At 42.8% G+C, this 20,369-nt stretch overlaps 1 protein-coding gene across 3 annotated transcripts in view; it reads left to right on the top strand.

The window, feature by feature from the left end:
- Nucleotides 1-20,369, top strand: part of robo3 (roundabout, axon guidance receptor, homolog 3 (Drosophila)) — a 129,542-nt gene that overhangs the window by 35,365 nt on the left and 73,808 nt on the right. For all 3 annotated transcript variants that reach the window (XM_090192527.1, XM_090192529.1, XM_090192528.1), the window contains exon 3: nucleotides 19,981-20,138. In XM_090192527.1, coding sequence (XP_090048653.1) covers nucleotides 19,981-20,138 — 158 coding nt within the window. The remainder of the gene's footprint in view (nucleotides 1-19,980; nucleotides 20,139-20,369) is intronic.

Genomic DNA, 20,369 nt, shown 5'->3' on the forward strand with positions numbered 1-20,369 from the left:
GCAGTACTTTTGTCCAAGGCCGATTTGGAACGTTGCTTCGAAACTGGCTTCAGTAAGAATGCCCCAGTGAGATGGCAGAGAGGTTGGAGAGGTCTGCTGCCAGGCAAGAAGCCATGTTGCCCTATCGTACTCTCTTGAATTATGGCGCTCAGTCCTGGGGGACTGTGGCCCAAATATATATCTACACACACACATAGCAGCCTCCCCTACCCAAAAACAGGGAAGGTGTATTGGGGATTAACCTCTTACCCCTGGTCGGGTGAGCACAGCCAGAGCAGGAACACCAATATAAGAGATGGGAATGGACCATGAAGCGAGGCACTATGTGAACACCCCAAAGAGGTGTGTGTGTCCACAGGCTGATTTCCAAGGCTGAAACAGACCAGTGCTGCTTTTGGGGGAAGAGGGCTAGGGCGAAGGGGAGAGAGGGTGAAGAAAGATAGAAAGGGAGAGGGGGTGTGTGATAGCGTGATGGGAGAAGAAGGGGGTGGGTGTCGGAACATTTCAAGTTGTATTTTAATACGGCCCCTCTTGACTTTAAATATGTCTCTTTCAATCAAACTAGCCTAGTAGGCCTGAGGCATGGGGCTGACTGTTGGGGGGAGGAGATGCATGCAGGAGAGAGTGGAGGCCAAGCCAACCCCCATAAGCTACCCTCTCCTCCCTCCCTCTAACTCACTGTTACCAAGGAGCGTACTGGTCCTCCGCACACACAAATTGTAAACTGTAGGCTACACATATACACACACCCAGGGTAATCAGTAACGTAACTTTTAGATTACCTAAACTCAGTAACGTAGTCTGATTACTTTCCGTTACTTTTGGATTACTTCACCCGTAAAACACACAAGAAAAAAATATATATTACCAATTTAACAACATTTATTGATGTTTGAGCCAATAATCAGAGCCACATTAGAACACATCACAAAACATTGTGACAAAAAGATATTTAAGCATTGCATATCTCCTCTAACATTAATCCTTCATCCTGATCTTGTCCATTTACACCTACCTATAAGATCTGATCACAGTCAGACCACAATGCGTCTTTTAATCATGTACGCCTGTCTAAAAATGTGGGCACAAACACAATGTTCAGGACAAAGGATACATGTTAAAACCAGGTATAAGTAAGGCCTTAAGTAACACGGCAACATGGATGTTGCTAAACACTTATCCCACCGGGCACCAGTACAAAAAATAGTATGAACATGTATGCACTCACTACTTACTGTAAGTCGCTTTGAATAAGTGCGCATGCTAAATGACTACAATGAAAAATAGAAATAGAAGATTTTTTTTTTTTACAACATGCACAGTATAATCACACATTTAGGCCACCAAGTAGTTTTTTAAGTTCAAGCAAAAAAAGTGCAGCTAGGTGCAAAAACCCACATATCAGACATGGCATTGCAGTAGGCCTATTCTGAAGCTAGCCTACTTAGATGATTGAAGGCAGACATTGCTGTTGTATCGCAGCAAGAGGACATTCTCTAGATGAGCATCAGACATGCTGTTTCGCTGACAGGTAAACAGGTTTCCACCATAGCTGAAAAGGCACTCAACTGGGGCACTGGAGGTCATGTGTAGGGTTGTACTTCAGAAACAAGTTCCCGGACTACGGGGAACGATTTCAAGGATTCTAAAGACTTGTCTTTGTCTTCGAGGTACTTCCTCACCTCATCCTCTGCAGTGCCACTGGCCGTTGTTGTTGCACCTCCGAACACAAAAAAATGGTCTTCTGACTCATCAGACTCATTCTGAGCTCCTTCATCAACCTGCGTGTTCTCCATAGAAGCTGCTTCTTAATGTGCTCTGCATCTCCTCTCTCTTTCCGGGGTTGAGCCAACACAGTCAAAACTTTGGCACGGTAGCAGTTGCCATTTTTGCCTCATTGGTGCTTAGCATAGGTCCAAACCGGCGGTCTGTAGCCTCAATGACCGCAGTGATGAGAATATCGCAAGAGGTATTTTCTCTGAGAGGTTAGACTTCAAGCTTAGGATTGTTGTGATATGAAAGCCAAGAGAACAGTTCTTCTCTCCCTGAAGAAGATCAATAGAGAATGTGAGTGGCTCCTTGAGAAAAGCAATCTCACAAGGATGTCATTTTCTGCTCATACCCAGTTCTTCACTGATTTGCCCCAGCTGGTCATCTGTGAGGGCCATGGGTTTGGAGATGGCACGGTACTCTGAGCTCCATCTTGTCACACATGGCACAGTTACTTTCATGTTTGCAATGTCCTCTATTGGATCTGAAGCTAATGTGGAATTGTGTGCTTTGTTCCAAATGCTGGAACATTTTGACATTGCACTTCTGTACAATTTTCGTGATGGACCTTGGGATGCAGCTTTGTCCACCTCATTGGTGGCGATGAGGTCGAGGGTGTGTGCCACACAATGTTGATGTAAAGGGAGAAAAAAGTTATTGCTCAACCTCCTCTTCAAGAATCGCACCCACATCATCAAACCTCACTCCATCATCCGTCCCATCTTGCTCCTCTTAATTTCCTTTGAACTCCCGGAATGTCTTTACAAAGTTGCTTCCATTGTCTTTCAGGTGGCCCTCACTTTGTGCAGAATTTCAAAGTCTGCATTTTAACTTGGCAGCAGTCACATCGTAGGTATGACGTCCTGTCTGTCACGGTGTTCTTCCTGGGAAGGAGAGGAGGACCAAAATGCGGCGTGGTTTGTGTTCATCTTGATATTTAATGACGAAAACACTGAACACTGAAACACACTATACAAAACAATAAACAAATAACGACCGTGAAGCTAAATGAGACCTGTGATGACACAAGCAATCAACATAGACAATCACCCACAAACAAACAGTGAAACCCAGGCTACCTAAGTATGATTCTCAATCAGAGACAACTAATGACACCTGCCTCTGATTGAGAACCATACTAGGCCGAAACATACAAATCCCCCAAATCATAGAAAAACAAACATAGACTGCCCACCCCAACTCACGCCCTGACCATACTAAATAAATACAAAAACAAAGGAAATAAAGGTCAGAAGAAGAAGCTTCTGTTATGGGCAGACCAGATATCTGCTGTGGTGCAGACTGACTTTACAGTCTGGAGTTTGGTGGATGGAGCTTCTTTCGTGGACTCAAATTCCCTTTCAATTCGTTGCATTAAATGATTTCTACACAGGACCTTTCTCCCACCACTGATTACTTCTAGTAGCTTGCAGAATGAAGGCACCTCTACTAGTGAAAAAGGTTGCACATCCTCTATGACGAAGCCAAATACCAGGTGATTAACCCGGCTTTGTGAGGTGTGTGGTCCTCCTGGTTGTAGTTTTGCTTGTTTCAATGGTGTACAAAATGTCCCTTTTTGGCCATCTGTAGATGGCTGTGTATCTGTGCACTCCTCCAGCTCACTTTTCCTGCTCAGGGTCGTCCATTGATTGTTATGCATCCTCTGAAAAAGCATAATGTAATTACTTAACTATGACACTACAATATAAGTTACATAACAATGAAGTGAGCACCCTGTTATTGTTCCCATTAAAGATTGTAGCTTTTCAAAACTTTTGTCCACCCTTTTGAAACATATGTTTCACTTTCTATAGTCTGCCCCTGTCTGATAAACACAGAGCTGGGGTTGGAACATGTACATTTATTTATTTATTTTCTTAACTTTTTAAAGCATTGTTGGTTAAGGGCTTGTAAGTAAGCATTTCACTGTAAGGTCTACTACACCTGTTGTCAATTTGATTTGATTTGACATGTAACCACTCACAAAGGGAGAAAGCTGTGGATGCAAGGATGTCTATGGTGGTTTATATTGTTTGTCTAGAAATACTCAAATATAAAAACGAAACAATGGACTAATACAGTATTATACTTTGAGTTATGATTGAATAATACAGGCATTTATTTTTGTTGAAAAAAACAATTGAACCGCAGGAAAACTGCAATGTGGCTTTATTGATTTGGGTAGCATCTTACTCTGAAACCATAGCTAGCTAACTAAGTTAGCAACAACCCTGAGAGTGAGCATCTTGTTATGTTGGGTTACAGAGGGCAACTAGCTTTCAAAAATTGGCTAGGCTATGTAGCCCAGTAAATCTCACCCAACTTTCTACAACTGATTTATCTTAGTTAACAAATTATAACAATAGCATACTTGTTATGATATATTTCTAGCAAGCAACCAACAGAGCAACTTTAAGTGAGCAGCATACCACATAGTGTAGGAGAGTTGGCAAGCAAATTAGCAAACTAAACAGGCTAGCTAGCTAGAAATCTGACTAACTAGCTAGCTAGTACTCTCTGAAATCACTGACTCATGATGGAACATTGGTAACATTGTGAAGATAACTTGTGTCTCTAGAGACTAGCTAAGCAAGCTAACACGCCACACCTGCCAATCGTCATCCTTACCTCAAAGTGTTTCTTCAGTTTGGAAGTGGAGTGTCTGGATGTCGACAGCAGCTTTACCGTGGGCAAACATAGTTTGCATTGAACTGTAACATTCCTGCCCTTTTCGTCTTTGAACACAAATTGTTCTTTGAAACGCCATCCAAAAAATGCACTGCGTTAGCGCGCCATAACTTTTTATTTTGTGACCGTGTATGTTGCTCAGGCGGGAAGATCAAAGTAGCACTTTTTCAGTTGACTGAAGCTAACATGAAAGGTAATTAAGAAAACAGGGCATTGTTTCATGAACATTTTTTTCCAGCAAACATCCAATTAGAATCTTATAAGTAATTATATACTTTTTCAAAAGTATTGGTAATCTGATTACAAAGTTTTTGCTGGTAACGTAACGGATTACAGTTTTTTTGTAATCCGTTACTCCCCAACCCTGAACACACTTTTACATGTACACATATACATACACAGGCAAGGTTTCTCTCTCTCTCTCTCTCTCTGTCTCTCTGTGTCTCTCTCTACATTTACATTATAGTCATTTTAGTAATTTATCCAGAGCGACTTACAGTTCCTTCATCCTAAGGTAGCTAGGTCAGTCAACCACATATCACGGTTATAATAAGCGACAACAAGACAAGTGTGAGTGTTAGTGCAAGAAAGGAAAGGTTGTCTCTCTCTCGCTCTCTCTCTCTCTCTCCACCCCCATAACGCCTTACTCCCCCTGATAATGAGGGCCTGCAGGTCACAGTCACCCTCCACATTGACCCGAGCAGTCGACACACACTCATTTATAACTCCAATTTGTCGCCCTGACAGGTCCGGGTGTGAAAGGCTGCTGGGAGGCCGAGGCACGGGCGTTTATTAGCACTTAGAAAGCCCTAAAATGTTGCACCTTGACAGCTCACCTCGTCCATCTCTCCCTCCCCAGCCTCTGCCGGCCTCCACCGACTATTTTTGTGGCAGTCCGAGCCACCGTGTTTTATGTCATGTGAGGTTGAGATACGGACGTAGTTTTTTCGTGGTTAAGGGACGTGTTTTCATGAGATGCCCCGGCCAAAGCTGATGAGTTTTGAGAAGCTGTAAAGAACTGTATGCTTTCTGTCATGCATCCATTCTACATTTACGTTGTAGTTATCCAGAGCAATTTACAGTTAGTGCATTCATCTTGGCAAAGTCAGTACACTTTTCCTCAACAAAGTAGTTATCAGCAAAGTCAGAGCTAGGGGGGAGGGGGGAGACAAGTGTTGGGTTCAGGAATGTTTTTTTTTTTGTGAGGGGGGGATTTTTTAAGGTACTCTTTGAAAAGGTAGGATTTTAGGTGCTTTCGGAAGATGGGTAGGGACTCTGCTGTCCTAGCTGTCACCACCTGGGTGTCATAAGGGGGGAAGGAGAAAAGTAGTGGTTGTAAAATGGGTAGTGGCTGGACAATAGAAAGCTTTGTGACGGGAAACCTGATTTGTAAGCAGTATTACCCCAAATGGAAACACGTATTTATCAAATACGCAAACGCTGTGTTTCACACATTGTCTCATCATCTTCTGTCCAGTAAAATAAAACAGAAAAAAACAGGTATCATATGCATGGCGGTGTGTCAGAACTCCCCTCAACCTGGTGGGTCCTGTGCGTTTTCTCGGTCATAAAGGAAATCATTTTTCATGCCCCGTCACCGCCGGGGTGGGGCCAGCTGCCTTTCATCCATCAGCCGCCAAAAGGTTGGTGTTTGGGGGTCTGTGAGGGTAAGGGGAGGAATCCCCAGCTGTTGTGTGTTAACTGGACTCAGCTGACGGGCCTAACCAGGGGAGACAGTGTCTAAATGAGTTGCTCGACAAGGAAAAACACGCACCACAAAAAAAAGAGGGGGGTGAAATGAGGGAAGGAGAGAAGTAAATGCACCATCAGGGTCCTGTGGCTGGGGGGGATGGACCATCCTGGACTGGACTGATCCCCCCCAGCTTCCCCTCCTCCCCCTTCTCATTTCCCTATCGTCCCCAAGGCAATATCTGTCTGGGTCCTTCAGTGCTTGCCTCACCATAGCAGCCCCAGCCTTCCCTGCCTCCATCAACCAGTCTCATTATCCAGAGTGGGTCCTTCCTTTATCCCTATCGGGAATTTGGAGATGATGAAACGTCCAGGGGAGAGCATCGAGGGAGGTTTGTGTGTGTGTGTGTGTGCGCGCGCGCGTGTGTGTGTGTGTGCGTGTGTGTGTGTGAGGGGTCTCTGGGTGGGACAGATGTCCAAGCCACACGTGCCTTTAAGCTCCAAACAAGCCCCCCGCTACACATACACGCACACCTCCCCCTCAAAGCACCCGTCCAGCTCATGCCACCAATCCCCCCCCAACACACACACTCACACACATGCACACTCCATGACAGCTGTGGTCCTAGCAGTAGACAGGGATATCTGTCTGCGTCCCAACACTAATAGCCCCTCCATTATGAGGGGTAACTAGAGATTGTCTGTCCCGGAGGTACACACACACACACATGCGCACACATACACACAATCTGACAGACACTTCTGCAATTTAAAAGCAGGAGCAGCATATGGCTATCAGGTTTCACACCAAATGCCATTGATTATTTAGTTTCCAAAAATGTAATTTATTTCTGCACAATGCATGCCATTTCAGTGTATAGCCTACCAAATTCTTACCTGGTCTACCTTATGAACCCATGTTGACATAGACTATCTACCATGTTGAGTAGATTTGTAGAACCAATAAGGCATTTTACAAGAACCAAATAAAGAACATGTAAAGGTGTGTGCAAGGCTGGAGTAACGGATTACAAAAAAAACTGTAAATGTAATCCGTTAAGTTACCAGGAAAAAATATTGTAATCAGATTACCAATACTTTTGAAGAAGTAGATAATTACTTTTAGGATTACTTTCAAATTTAGAAGGGATGTTTGCGGGAATTTTTTTTTCATGAAACAGAGCCAGAACAATAAAAAATGTGTTACTGTCCCAATACTTTTGTAGCTCACTGTATAACACCCCACCCAACAGACTGTCACGCTGCGTAACGCGGCTAACTAAGCTTATCATCACACAAAGCTGTAAAATATTACAGATAGTCATGCTAATGTTTGGTGTTTGCGCTAGTGCCCAATTGACTCCCATTCACTCCTTGAAGGAGAGCTCTCCTTGTCTCAGAATTGCCCAGAATGCACAGGGTGCTGCTCAAAGAGCGAAGAGACATGAGAAAGGAGTTAGCTGTTACTTTAAAGGTCACTCTAAAACCCGACAAAACTCAAGGAACATTATATATTATGAGGTTTAAATGGCTCAGCTTCAAAATGTTAGTGATCAATTTAGTGATACCTGAGCCCTACCCATACCCTAGTTATTGATGAAAAAACAGGCACTACCCACCCTAACCCGATGTATAACGTCGGGGCCCGTCAGGCTCGCATCGGGTAGCAGAGCTCTAATGTCACTCAATGTGTGTATGTGTGGCTGAATGTGTATTTGTGTCTATTTGTGAATTTACAGGCTTATCCTAGTGAAAGTGTAGGGGTCAGGGACCCATGGGGCCCCCATGGAGAGGTCCCCTAAGGCCTACCATCTGCACACCACCCCCAGTCCCACCCACCAACAATCACTTTTATTGATCACCAATTCGGGGACCACTCCAAGACACTCAATCCCCCCACCCCCTATACATCTGCCTATGCATCTGGTTTCCGAGACAAAATAAACATATATCTCCCTCGTAGAGAAAACAGACATGCAAACCATAAGGCCATATAGACTGGGTTTCATGTCTGAAAAATATGTCAAAGATGACATTGTGACATTCTTGAGGGGTGGAGTTCAACACATAATTCAACACATAAGAGATGAGGCAAAGATTGCGTACATTGACCTTTTCATTATAGGCACTGGCCCGTTTCATTGAATGTCAAACACACCCCATCGATACAGCACAGGAGACAGAGGCTTAGACAGCTATGAATAAACTATGACTTTATGTATATCCAGAGTCGTATAACGTATTAGGATTTGAATCTCCCATTTGGAATCGTATCAGGGGTCTGGGGGGCTTGTTAAAGTGTGTGTGAGGATATTATGTTTCACTGGTTTCAAATCAGATCAATGCTTGAGGATGATAAAACGCAGTGATTAGTGTGTGTGGAGCCCTCAATAACCTGTCTCCTGTGTGTGTGTGTGTGTGTGTGTGTGTGTGTGTGTGTGTGTGTGTGTGTGTGTGTGTGTGTGACAGATTGCCTCATATCAGCTTGAGATGCAAGTGGACAGATTGTCAAATGACCGCCTCAAACCCCCACACAACAGAGCCTGAACACTCACTCTCTCTCTCCCCCTCGGTCCCCACCAGCCTAAGACCATCCCTCAATCTCTGTCTCTCTCCATCATCTACTTGAATATTTATTAATGAGTAGGGCTAGGGCTGGGCGACATGGCCAAAATCTCATATCCCGATATAGGTAATTTCATATCCCGATAAACGATATAGCACATTTTCTGTAAATTCAATTTATAAATAGTTTATATAGAATGGCCACATGTAAAGGCCTATTTCTTATTACAGTTTGAATTATACTCAACAAATGAAAAGGTACTTTACTCATATTTGATTATTTATTTTATTGAGAACCTGTGCAAATGTTCAATTAAGCATGTACAAAATCTTAAAAAGGTAAATAGAAAACACTTCAACTATAGTTACAAACAAAACAAATATAGGCCTAAAATATATATACAGTGCCTTGCGAAAGTATTCGGCCCCCTTGAACTTTGCGACCTTTTGCCACATTTCAGGCATCAAACATAAAGATATAAAACTGTATTTTTTTGGTGAAGAATCAACAACAAGTGGGAAACAATCATGAAGTGGAACGACATTTATTGGATATTTCAAACTTTTTTAACAAATCAAAAACTGAAAAATTGGGTGTGCAAAATTATTCAGCCCCTTTACTTTCAGTGCAGCAAACTCTCTCCAGAAGTTCAGTGAGGATCTCTGAATGATCCAATGTTGACCTAAATGACTAATGATGATAAATACAATCCACCTGTGTGTAATCAAGTCTCCGTATAAATGCACCTGCACTGTGATAGTCTCAGAGGTCCGTTAAAAGCGCAGAGAGCATCATGAAGAACAAGGAACACACCAGGCAGGTCCGAGATACTGTTGTGAAGAAGTTTAAAGCCGGATTTGGATACAAAAAGATTTCCCAAGCTTTAAACATCCCAAGGAGCACTGTGCAAGCGATAATATTGAAATGGAAGGAGTATCAGACCACTGCAAATCTACCAAGACCTGGCCGTCCCTCTAAACTTTCAGTTCATACAAGGAGAAGACTGATCAGAGATGCAGCCAAGAGGCCCATGATCACTCTGGATGAACTGCAGAGATCTACAGTTGAGGTGGGAGACTCTGTCCATAGGACAACAATCAGTCGTATATTGCACAAATCTGGCCTTTATGGACACACCAAACATGTGGAACATGTGGAAGAAGGTGCTCTGGTCAGATGAAACCAAAATTGAACTTTTTGGCAACAATGCAAAATGTTATGTTTGGCGTAAAAGCAACACAGCTGAACACACCATCCCCACTGTCAAACATGGTGGTGGCAGCATCATGGTTTGGGCCTGCTTTTCAGGGACAGGGAAGATGGTTAAAATTGATGGGAAGATGGATGGAGCCAAATACAGGACCATTCTGGAAGAAAACCTGATGGAGTCTGCAAAAGACCTGAGACTGGGACAGAGATTTGTCTTCCAACAAGACAATGATCCAAAACATAAAGCAAAATCTACAATGGAATGGTTCAAAAATAAACATATCCAGGTGTTAGAATGGCCAAGTCAAAGTCCAGACCTGAATCCAATCGAGAATCTGTGGAAAGAACTGAAAACTGCTGTTCACAAATGCTCTCCATCCAACCTCACTGAGCTCGAGCTGTTTTGCAAGGAGGAATGGGAAAAAATTTCAGTCTCTCGATGTGCAAAACTGATAGAGACATACCCCAAGCGACTTACAGCTGTAATCGCAGCAAAAGGTGGCGCTACAAAGTATTAACTTAAGGGGGCTGAATAATTTTGCACGCCCAATTTTTCAGTTTTTGATTTGTTAAAAAAGTTTGAAATATCCAATAAATGTCGTTCCACTTCATGATTGTGTCCCACTTGTTGTTGATTCTTCACAAAAAAACAGTTTTATATCTTTATGTTTGAAGCCTGAAATGTGGCTAAAGGTCGCAAAGTTCAAGGGGGCCGAATACTTTCGCAAGGCACTGTATATATTTTTGGTGGCTTGCCTGTTTTCGCATATTATTTTGGCATTAATACATGTCACATATCAATTTGCATTTGGTACCTTCGGTTGAGTGTTTGTACCAGCTCACGAAACCCCTGTTTCTTGACTGTGTAAATTGGGGCCATGTCTTTGCAGATGTAAGTTGTAACGGCAGCTGTTATCTCCTTCCATCTTCCTGATTCTTTGCCATATGGTGGTGCCGCGGGCAAAAGCCTCTTGCAACGTCTGAGTCGGGCGTTTGTTTTGAGCACTCGACTGTACTTTTTTGGGTCTCATCCGTAGTCTCTCTCCGTACTGTTTCACATGATTCTTGCGTAGGTGGTAAGAGGTTAGTGGTGTTTGAGCCTGTTTTAGGACCTGGCCTGCGGCATATTTTGCAGTGGACGGTTTTCTGGTCCTTGTCAGACTTTTTATACCCAAACCAAGTCCGTGCGACCAGTGTTGCTCCTCTTTTCGGTACCAGCTCCGTGTCTCCGTGCTCTGTGTCATGTTCACTCTTCCATGTTTGTTTGTGTTGCAAATTTCCTTCCACACAGCATGTGTGGAAGAGCGCATAGTGTCGTCCAATTGACGAAAAAGATTGCCGTAAAGAGTGTGATTTGCGACACAAGGAAATAAACGATAGAGCACAATATGAAACGCTAGAGATTTTTCTATGGTCACATGATATATATATATATATCGTCATATCGCCCAGCCCTAGGGCTGCTGAAAATGACTTGTCAGGAGGAAAAAACGCACACAAGCATCTTCCTGAACATCTGGTGAATGAGATGAACATTTGATGATACCGATAAAGTAGATTTTTAATTAAAAGTGAGCCGCCTGCCTGCCCCAAGCATTTATATCAAATCATGAGCACAAACAATGCACTGATATATTAGCAAGGACCTGACATTCAATAGTGTCGTTGTAGTGGGGGCATATTGTAAGTGTGACACATTGCAAAGAGTCATTCGCCGGTCACTGGTGAAGAGATTGATATTATAAATACACAATGTTGATATTGTTGATTTTGTTTATATGTGCAACTTCTTTTCTTTGTTTGATTCAATGTAATGGATATGTTTGCATGTAGATGACAGAGTGATAAGCTTAGACTTGTTTTTTGTCAATTTGTATGACTGTATTTGTCATTAGTGTACACAAACAGCTACATTGGATGAGAGACGCACGTTGACAGCTAACTCAAAACAGCTGTGCCTTGTGATTGTTGACTGTAAAAGAGCTAGCTCACACAGAAAAGGCGATAGATAGATGGTGATAGATGGAATGGGGTTTCCTTCATTAGGGTCTACCTTTCTCATACAGTCCATTAGTGTGTTTTGTTTATAAGCAATGCTTGTGTGTATCTGTGTGTATTATTATTATTATTTTTTACAAATCTGTGTCTATGTGTGTGTGCATGTCTCTCGGCTTGTGTGGTGTGTCCCGCTCTGTGTGTCCGTGTGTGTGTGTTTCCCCCTCCTAATTGAAGTGGACCGTGCAGGCCCTGCGGTAAGGATTATACCTGGCTTTGTTGAGAGGCTTCCCCCAAGGGGGCGTCAGTACTGGCGGGTCAAGGGTCATCTGCTTAATCTTGCCCCACAGGGGCTTTATGGGTAATTGTCAGTGCTTAATCAAGTTTCTGTGGAGCCCTCTTCTCTCAAAGCTGCTGGTTTATGGGCCCTGGTCAAAAGTAGTGCACTAAATAGGCACTAGTCTTCCATTTGGGATGCATACAGTGAAGCCAAGACAAGGAAGGAGAGCGAAGAGATGAATCCAAGGAACTAGGAGCAAGGGCCCCTTGTATAGGGTGTGACAGGTCAACTCAAGCTTTCCCTAACCTTGTGGCTCTCCAATCCGGACCCGGGAAGTAGCAAGCTCAGTAGGTTCCCCCAAACCACATGCTGTGAATGGACGGGTCCCTAAGTAGTTTTGGTGGTGCACTGTTTTGGTCTGGGTTAATGATGTTTGGGTAAAGGTTGATATGATGTTGAGATAAGGTCAGGGGCTGTGTGTGTGGTGTGAGCGGTTTAACACCAGCCTCAACAGTTAATTCAGTTTATTCACCCCAGAAAACATATATCTCTAACATATATCTGTGGCACTGTTGGGTGAAAATAAAACAAATCCCCAATTCTCTCTCAATCTGACACTTCAATCTGGTATTACCTTGCTTATAAACAAAACACGCTGATGTATGTAGACACACACGCACGCACCCACGCACACACACACACACTCGAGAAGGGACGCCACGCTATCTTGACATTTGGAGAAATGATCACAAACGTAAGCGATGAGAGGGCCCCATTGACAGAGATAGGGAGTCCTCATAAGGGAGGTTACCCATCATCAGTATAGATAAAGAATGTCCTCATAAGGGAGGTTAGCCATGACATAGATAGGGAGTGTCCCCATAAGGATGGTTATGGTAATGTGCTCAGGTTTTGTTGGCTTTTCTCATCCTTCATTATAGGAGCGAGTTGTCATTAATCAGATTAAGTTCAGATCCACCCTGCTGGGGTGACATTGCGGGGACATTAGTGGCTAAATTACAGTGTTAATGACCAGCACAACCCCCCAGGGTAAGCACATACACTCACACGCATGTATAAGTACACACACACAGATTGGTCCCTTAAAGATCTGTAGATTGAGTTTGAGACGAATTCATTACTGTAAAACAAGGCAGTTGCAGGGTACTGAATTGGGACCTACCGTCACTCTCTATTCAATCAGTTGCAGGGTACTGAATTGGGACCTACCGTCACTCTCTATTCAACCAGTTGCAGGGTACTGAATTGGGGCCTACCATCACTCTCTATTCAATCAGTTGCAGGGTACTAAATTGGGGCCTACCATCACTCTCTATTCAATCAGTTGCAGGGTACTGAATTGGGGCCTACCATCACTCTCTATTCAATCAGTTGCAGGGTACTGAATTGGGACCTACCGTCACTCTCTATTCAATCAGTTGCAGGGTACTGAATTGGGGCCTACCGTCACTCTTTATTCAATCAGTTGCAGGGTACTGAATTGGGGCCTACCGTCACTCTCTATTCAATCAGTTGCCGGTTACTGAAATGGGACACACCTGTGAACTGTTTTCAACACTAGTGTTTTCCTTGTCTAATAGTGAGAAATAACAGTCACCACCTCTGTCCCTGGTAGAGTGTTCAGCAATTAGGCTAGTGTTAATTAGTCTCACTCACACTAAGTGAGAAAGGAGGAAAAACACGTATTCTCGGTTCGCTAAGGGATAGTGATGCTTTTTGGAGTGTTTCTTTAAGATTTTAAATCTGAATATCTGAATAGTAGACCATATAATAATTGAGCGCAGTTGCAATTAATGCCTACCAACTTGTCTTCCATTTTTTGGAGGAACACTTTTTGGATGGAAATCTTTCCTCTGATCATTTTACTGGCAGATTTGACTGCTCCGCACTTTCCATACTCATGGGAGAAGGTTCAGTGTGGACGTAGTGAGAACGTCTACGCATTGATATCATTTCTGAATATTACTAATCAGGTCATCATAACGTATGCAACACATTCACCCCCATGACTCTCTCACACATCAATAAATCATCTACCAGCCTTGATGTCCCAATCTCAAATTCACACATATTTTCAAAGATGAGTGTGCGATTTTGTGTTGAAAGCTGAGTAACTTTAGAAGGTGAAGACACCCCCTATTTTCACAAGTTTCCCATCAGCTAACTGTGAGACAGAAGCTGACGTGAAAGCAAATTTTTTGGCAAGGTCCATTTTTACAAAAATGGGGTTATGGGGTGATATTTGAGAAGGAAAGGAGCCTGGGGTTAGACAGTGATCCCTCTCATAGTTTCAGGTACACCCCAGCCGCCCACCCCTCCAAATCCCTAGTGGCTTAGGCCAGGCTGCTAGCTCGAAGGCAAGTGTAGCTTTGGCCTCTTTAGGTAGGCCACTGTATGTCAAGATCTCATCTGGGAGCAACAAAAGCCTGGATCACACCTGAAACCTGATAGGGACTCAAAAAGAGAAGGAGAGAAAGAACAAGGAGAGAGAGAGAAAGAAAGAAAATGCCTTCAGGTAGCGACCGCAAGCAGGAGGCTTAAGAGAGATGAGAGGAGAAAGCGGGATGAGGGGAACGAAGGATCTGGGGGTGACTGACCGAAGACACCTTACAGGCAGATCATTCATGCATTATTAATAGGTGGATAGAGAATATGAGAGCGAGAGAGAGAGAGAGAGAGAGAGAGAGCAGTGACGTGCGGTGCGGTTGGTGTCTGAGTAGGCACTGGCGATTATCAATGCGAGATGTACTCACAAATAAACCTTGATGAAGCCCAAGTTCACCGTACAATGGATATCTCCAACAACCAGAGTGACATAGGCTAGAAAATCTTTAAATTACATTTTTAAAAATCCCCAAATGTAAATACCAATGTAACCAGCGTACACAAGCTATAGCCTCCGATAGCGGCATATATCATATCAACCGACAAAATGACACACTACTCAACTCAGCTCAGCCAAAGACCGATGTAGCATCCACAGATACACTCAATAGGGGGCACTAAAAGTTCAGTATATAAACGTATTTCATTCGAAAAGTTTGAAAAGCAAACGCCTTAGCCTTTCACAATGCATTTACAGTTCTTCCAAAGCACCACACACACACACACACACACACACACACACACACACACACACACACACACACACACACACACACACACACACACACACACACACACACTAATAATAATATTATTATGTGAAATATTATTACACACATACAGTTGAAGTCGGAAGTTTACATACACCTTAGCCAAATACATTTCAATTCAGTTTTTCACAATTCCTGACATTTAATCCTAGTAAAAATTCCCTGTCTTAGGTCAGTTAGGATCACCACTTTATTTTAAGAGTGTGGAATGTCAGAATAATAGTAGAGAGAACAATTTATTTCAGCTTTTATTTCTTTCATCACATTCCCAGTGGGTCAGAAGTTTACATACACTCAATTAGTATTTGGTAGTATTGCCTTTAAATTGTTTAACTTGGGTCAAACGTTTCGGGTAGCCTTCCACAAGCTTTCCACAATAAGTTGGGTGAATTTTGGACCATTCCTCCTGACAGAGCTGGTGTAACTGAGTCAGGTTTGTAGGCATCTTTGCATGCACATGCTTTTTCAGTTCTGTCCACAAATTTGTTGCCCACAGTTCTGCTCACAATATGATTGATGTCAGGGCTTTGTGATGGCCACTCCAATATCTTGATTTTGTTGTCCTTCAGCCAAAATTGCCACAATTTTGGAAGTATGCTTGGGGTCATTGTCCATTTGGAAGACTCATTTGTGACCAAGCTTTAACTTCCTGACTGATGTCTTGAGATGTTGCTTCAATATATCCACATCATTTTCCTTCCTCATGATGCCAACTCTTTTGTGAAGTGCACCAGTCCCTCCTGCAGCAAAGCACCCCCACAACATGATGCTTCACAGTTGGGAAGGTGTTCTTCAGCTTGAAAGCCTCCCCCTTTTTCCTCCAAACCTAACAATGGTTATTATTGCCAAACAGTTTTATTTTTATTTCATCAGACCAGAGGACATTTCTTCAAAAAGTACCATCTTTGTCCCCCCATGTGCAGGTTACATCGATATAGGACTCGTTTTTACTGTGGATATAGATACTTTTTGTACCGGTTTCCTCCAGCATCTACACAAGGTCCTTTGCTGTTCTGGGATTGATTTGCACTTTTCGCTCCAAAGTACGTTAATCTCTGGGAGACAGAACGCGTCTCCTTCCTGAGCGGTATGACGGCTGCGTGGTCCCATGGTGTTTATACTTACATACTATTTTTTTGTACAACAGAACGTGGTACCATCAGGTGTTTGGAAATTGCTCCCAAGGATGAACCAGACTTGTGTAGGTCTACAATTTGTTTTCCTGAGGTCTTGGCTGATTTCTTTTGAATTTCCCAAAGAAGCACTGAGTTTGAACTTGTACCTGTGGATGTATTTCAAGGCCTAACTCCAATTCACTCAAATTATGTCAATTAGCTTATCAGAAGCTTCTAAAGCCATGACATCATTTTCTGGAATTTTCCACGGTGTTTAAAGGTACAGTCAACTTAGTGGATGTAACTTCTGACCCATTGGAATTGTGAAATAATCTGTCTGTACACAATTGTTAGAAAAATTACTTGTGTCATGCACAAAGTAGATGTCCTAACTGACTTGCCAAAACTATAGTTTGCTAACAAGAAATTTGTGGAGTGATTGAAAAATGAGTTTTAATGACTCGAACCTCAGTGTTTGTTAACGTCTGATTTCAACTATATATTATAATTAAGGTTCTAACATAATTTCCACATCAACAATCGAAATGACTGAAAATTCAGTTTAAAACGTCAAAATATTGTCTCATCAAAACAAAATTCTAGCTTTATAAATCAAATGCATCAAAGGGATGTTGTGTATTTTCATGTTCAGTTAAACAATAGCCTAACCCGCAAATTGCAAAGAAAATGGAAATGAATTAGGCCTACCTTTACTTTTAAATTAAGTCCATTTGTCTGTCCTTCACACCTCTCAGTGTGACAGCATTTCATGGCCAAGGATGACACTTTTTTTTTAAACCTTTATTTAACTAGGTAAGTCAGATAACAACAAATTCTTATTTTACAATGAGGCCTACCCCAGCCAAACCCTACCCTAACCTGGATGATGTTTGGTGAATTGTGCGCCGCCCTATAGGAATCCCGATCATAGCCAGTTGTGATACAGCCCGGGATCAAACCAGGGTCTGTAGTGACACCTCTAGCACTGAGATGCAGTGCATTAGACCGCTGCGCCACTCAGGAGCCCTAAAATGATCAAACCTGGCTTCCATTTGAACACTGATAAGGTCCAAAATACTGTAAAACATTCCTCTCCTCTCATCTCTGATTGGCTGTGTGCCAGGCTGCTTTGTCAGGGTGAGTATGATACATTAGATGGGATGATTTTCTGTCCCTTCCTCTGATGGTCAGGAGGTGCAGGTGTTGGTCTCCCTCTCTGAATTATACCAAGTTATCCTTGAAAATACAACTTGAAAACGTTTGGGGTGCAGTACAGTGTATATTTGTCTTTTCCTTTTTCTAGCTTCAATAATTTCAAGGGATGTGGGCGACAAATTATGTAGACACGGCCAAATGAACAGAGCTTACCCACACACACAATACGCATGCACAAAATATGAAATTGGCTCAATGCAACAAATGAAGCTAGGCAAAGCAGCGAGGTCTATGCTGTTCATTGACAGTGACTGGAATCAGGAACGGACGCGAATGCCCGCAAGTTTTGAATGGATTTGAATTGATGGGAAGGAAGGCATGAATACCCTAACACGTTTTGATGCAGTTATAGCACATTTTGAGATTTTGAGCATAAAACAACCTTGAAAGAAAACAGATGAAAAATGATGAAACAGCTTTTCATAACAGCTTTTCTTATTAGATTATCACAGGGTAAGCACTGCCACTGAATGAAAGACAGTGTCTTGTTTTGTTGTTCGCATGAGACCAAATTATGATTGTCCTCCGCAGGCCTATCAGTGAGATGGTTATTCAGCTCTTCATGTAATTGGCTGACACACTCACACATTGTTGACATAAGGGTTGAAGTTACCCCTAAGCACTGATCCAAGGTCATATACTCCCGTTTTTACTCCCAATGGTTAAAGTTGGGACTAACAGATGATAAGATGACTCTAGATCTGTCATTAAGGGCAACTTCTACCCAAAGCACTGAAACTACCTAGAACTCTGTCCAAACGTTTCCAATCACTAGCCACTTGTGGCCTAAGTGAAATACGAACAAATACCAACTCCACTATCCTCATAGTTATTTTTAACACACTAATACAGGCTACTGCCATTTTCCAACAGACTCCATTCAGTTTAATCCATATCATCAGCAGCCTGGCATCACAGTATATTGGATCGAGTCCAGAGCAATATCCCTTCTCCTCATAAACTTTATCCTCACGGAAACTTTATCCTCTGGTGCTAGCTTAAGGGCATAGCCAGGCACCAATTGGATAGTGGCAGAGTGAAATAACGATTGAATGCGGGTCAATTCGGAGAGATACGGAAGGAGACCAGCAGACTACACTAATGGAAGTGGCGAAGAGGTGCAGAAGAATCTGATAAAGAGTCATTCAATGGGAATACAGATTGAGGGAAGAAGAAGGGTTGATGGTTGATTACAACTGGCCTGTAGGTGTGGTTTGATAGAGGGTGCTTGGTTATTTTTGGTAGAGTTGATGTTGTTGGTGTGCGTGGTTGTATGTGTGTGTAGGTGTGTTTGTGAGTGTTCGAATTTCTATAAGCTTTTGTCTTATGCTCTGTGTGCAAGTGTGTGTACATGTTTGTCTCTTTTGTATGTTCTGTAAGTGTTTGTATTTCTGTCTCATGCATATGGATGTGTGTGTGTGTGTCTGGGGAGTGTGTTAGGCCGATTGAATAATTCATCCACCTTGTGTCAGAAAGGAGCCTGTCCATTATTGATGAGCCGCTATGCCACAGACACACACACACACACACACACACACACACACACACACACACACACACACACACACACACACATACACACACACTCAGGACATTGAGTAAATGAAGACCATAGGGAGGCAACACGCACACACACACATGCACACACACTCAGGACACTGAGTCAATGAAGACCATAGGAAGGCAACACACACACACCAATTTTTTAATCACAAGTCATATCATTATTATCCCAGTATTGAGGGGCTTTGGGTCATTCAACTAAATCATACACTGAGAGCCGCTCCTGCGTGTTGAATTTCATCTGTTTTGCATTCACCCTTTTTTTAAAACTAGACTTGATAGCGGAGACAGTACAAAGCTTTATGGCATACAGGTCGTACTTACACATGAAACTTAGACTACATTATAATGCATTCATGCAGCCACCCTGCGCAGTGAAAGATGTGGTAGACTACCCTAACTTACGATTTCTGATGTGGACTTTCAAGGTATCTTTGTGACTCTCCCTTACAGAGGGAAAAGCAGAGCTATTATGATCTTGCTATTACCACTCCAATTGTATTACATCAACACGAAGTGCTTAGGGGGTTAGGGGTTGTTTTGGAATTGGGAAGTAGGCGTAGTACTCTGTATCACCCTCTCTCTTTTCAATTCAATCTGCAATTGTGCTTTATTGGCAATAAATATGTACGGAAATTGCCAAAGCTAACTATAATAATGAATGTTTGCTGGATAATAACAATTGGCCCCCCTCTCCCTCCCCTCTCTTACCAGTCTTGAGGGATGACTTCAGGCAGACACCCAGTGACGTAGTCGTGGCGGCAGGGGAGCCGGCGGTCATGGAGTGCATCCCCCCGCGGGGCCATCCGGAGCCCACCATCTCCTGGAAGAGGAACAACATGAAGGTCAACGACCACGACGAGAGGATCACCGTGAGTCCTATCCATCTGTATATAGACCTCTGTTTCATCCTTCTATACTTTCATTGTTGTGGCTATGCAAAAAAGAGGCCTGTACAGTGCATTTGGAAAGAATTCAGACCCTGTGACCCCCCTTTTTCCACAATTTGTTACGTTACAGCCTTATTCTAAAATGGATTCAATTGTTTTTTTCCCCCTCATCAATCTACACACAATACCCCATAATGACAAAGCAAAAACAGA

This window comes from Oncorhynchus mykiss, chromosome 12 (genome assembly GCF_057628025.1).
Source record: "Oncorhynchus mykiss isolate SJ-2025 chromosome 12, ASM5762802v1, whole genome shotgun sequence".
Taxonomy (NCBI): Eukaryota; Metazoa; Chordata; class Actinopteri; order Salmoniformes; family Salmonidae; genus Oncorhynchus; species Oncorhynchus mykiss.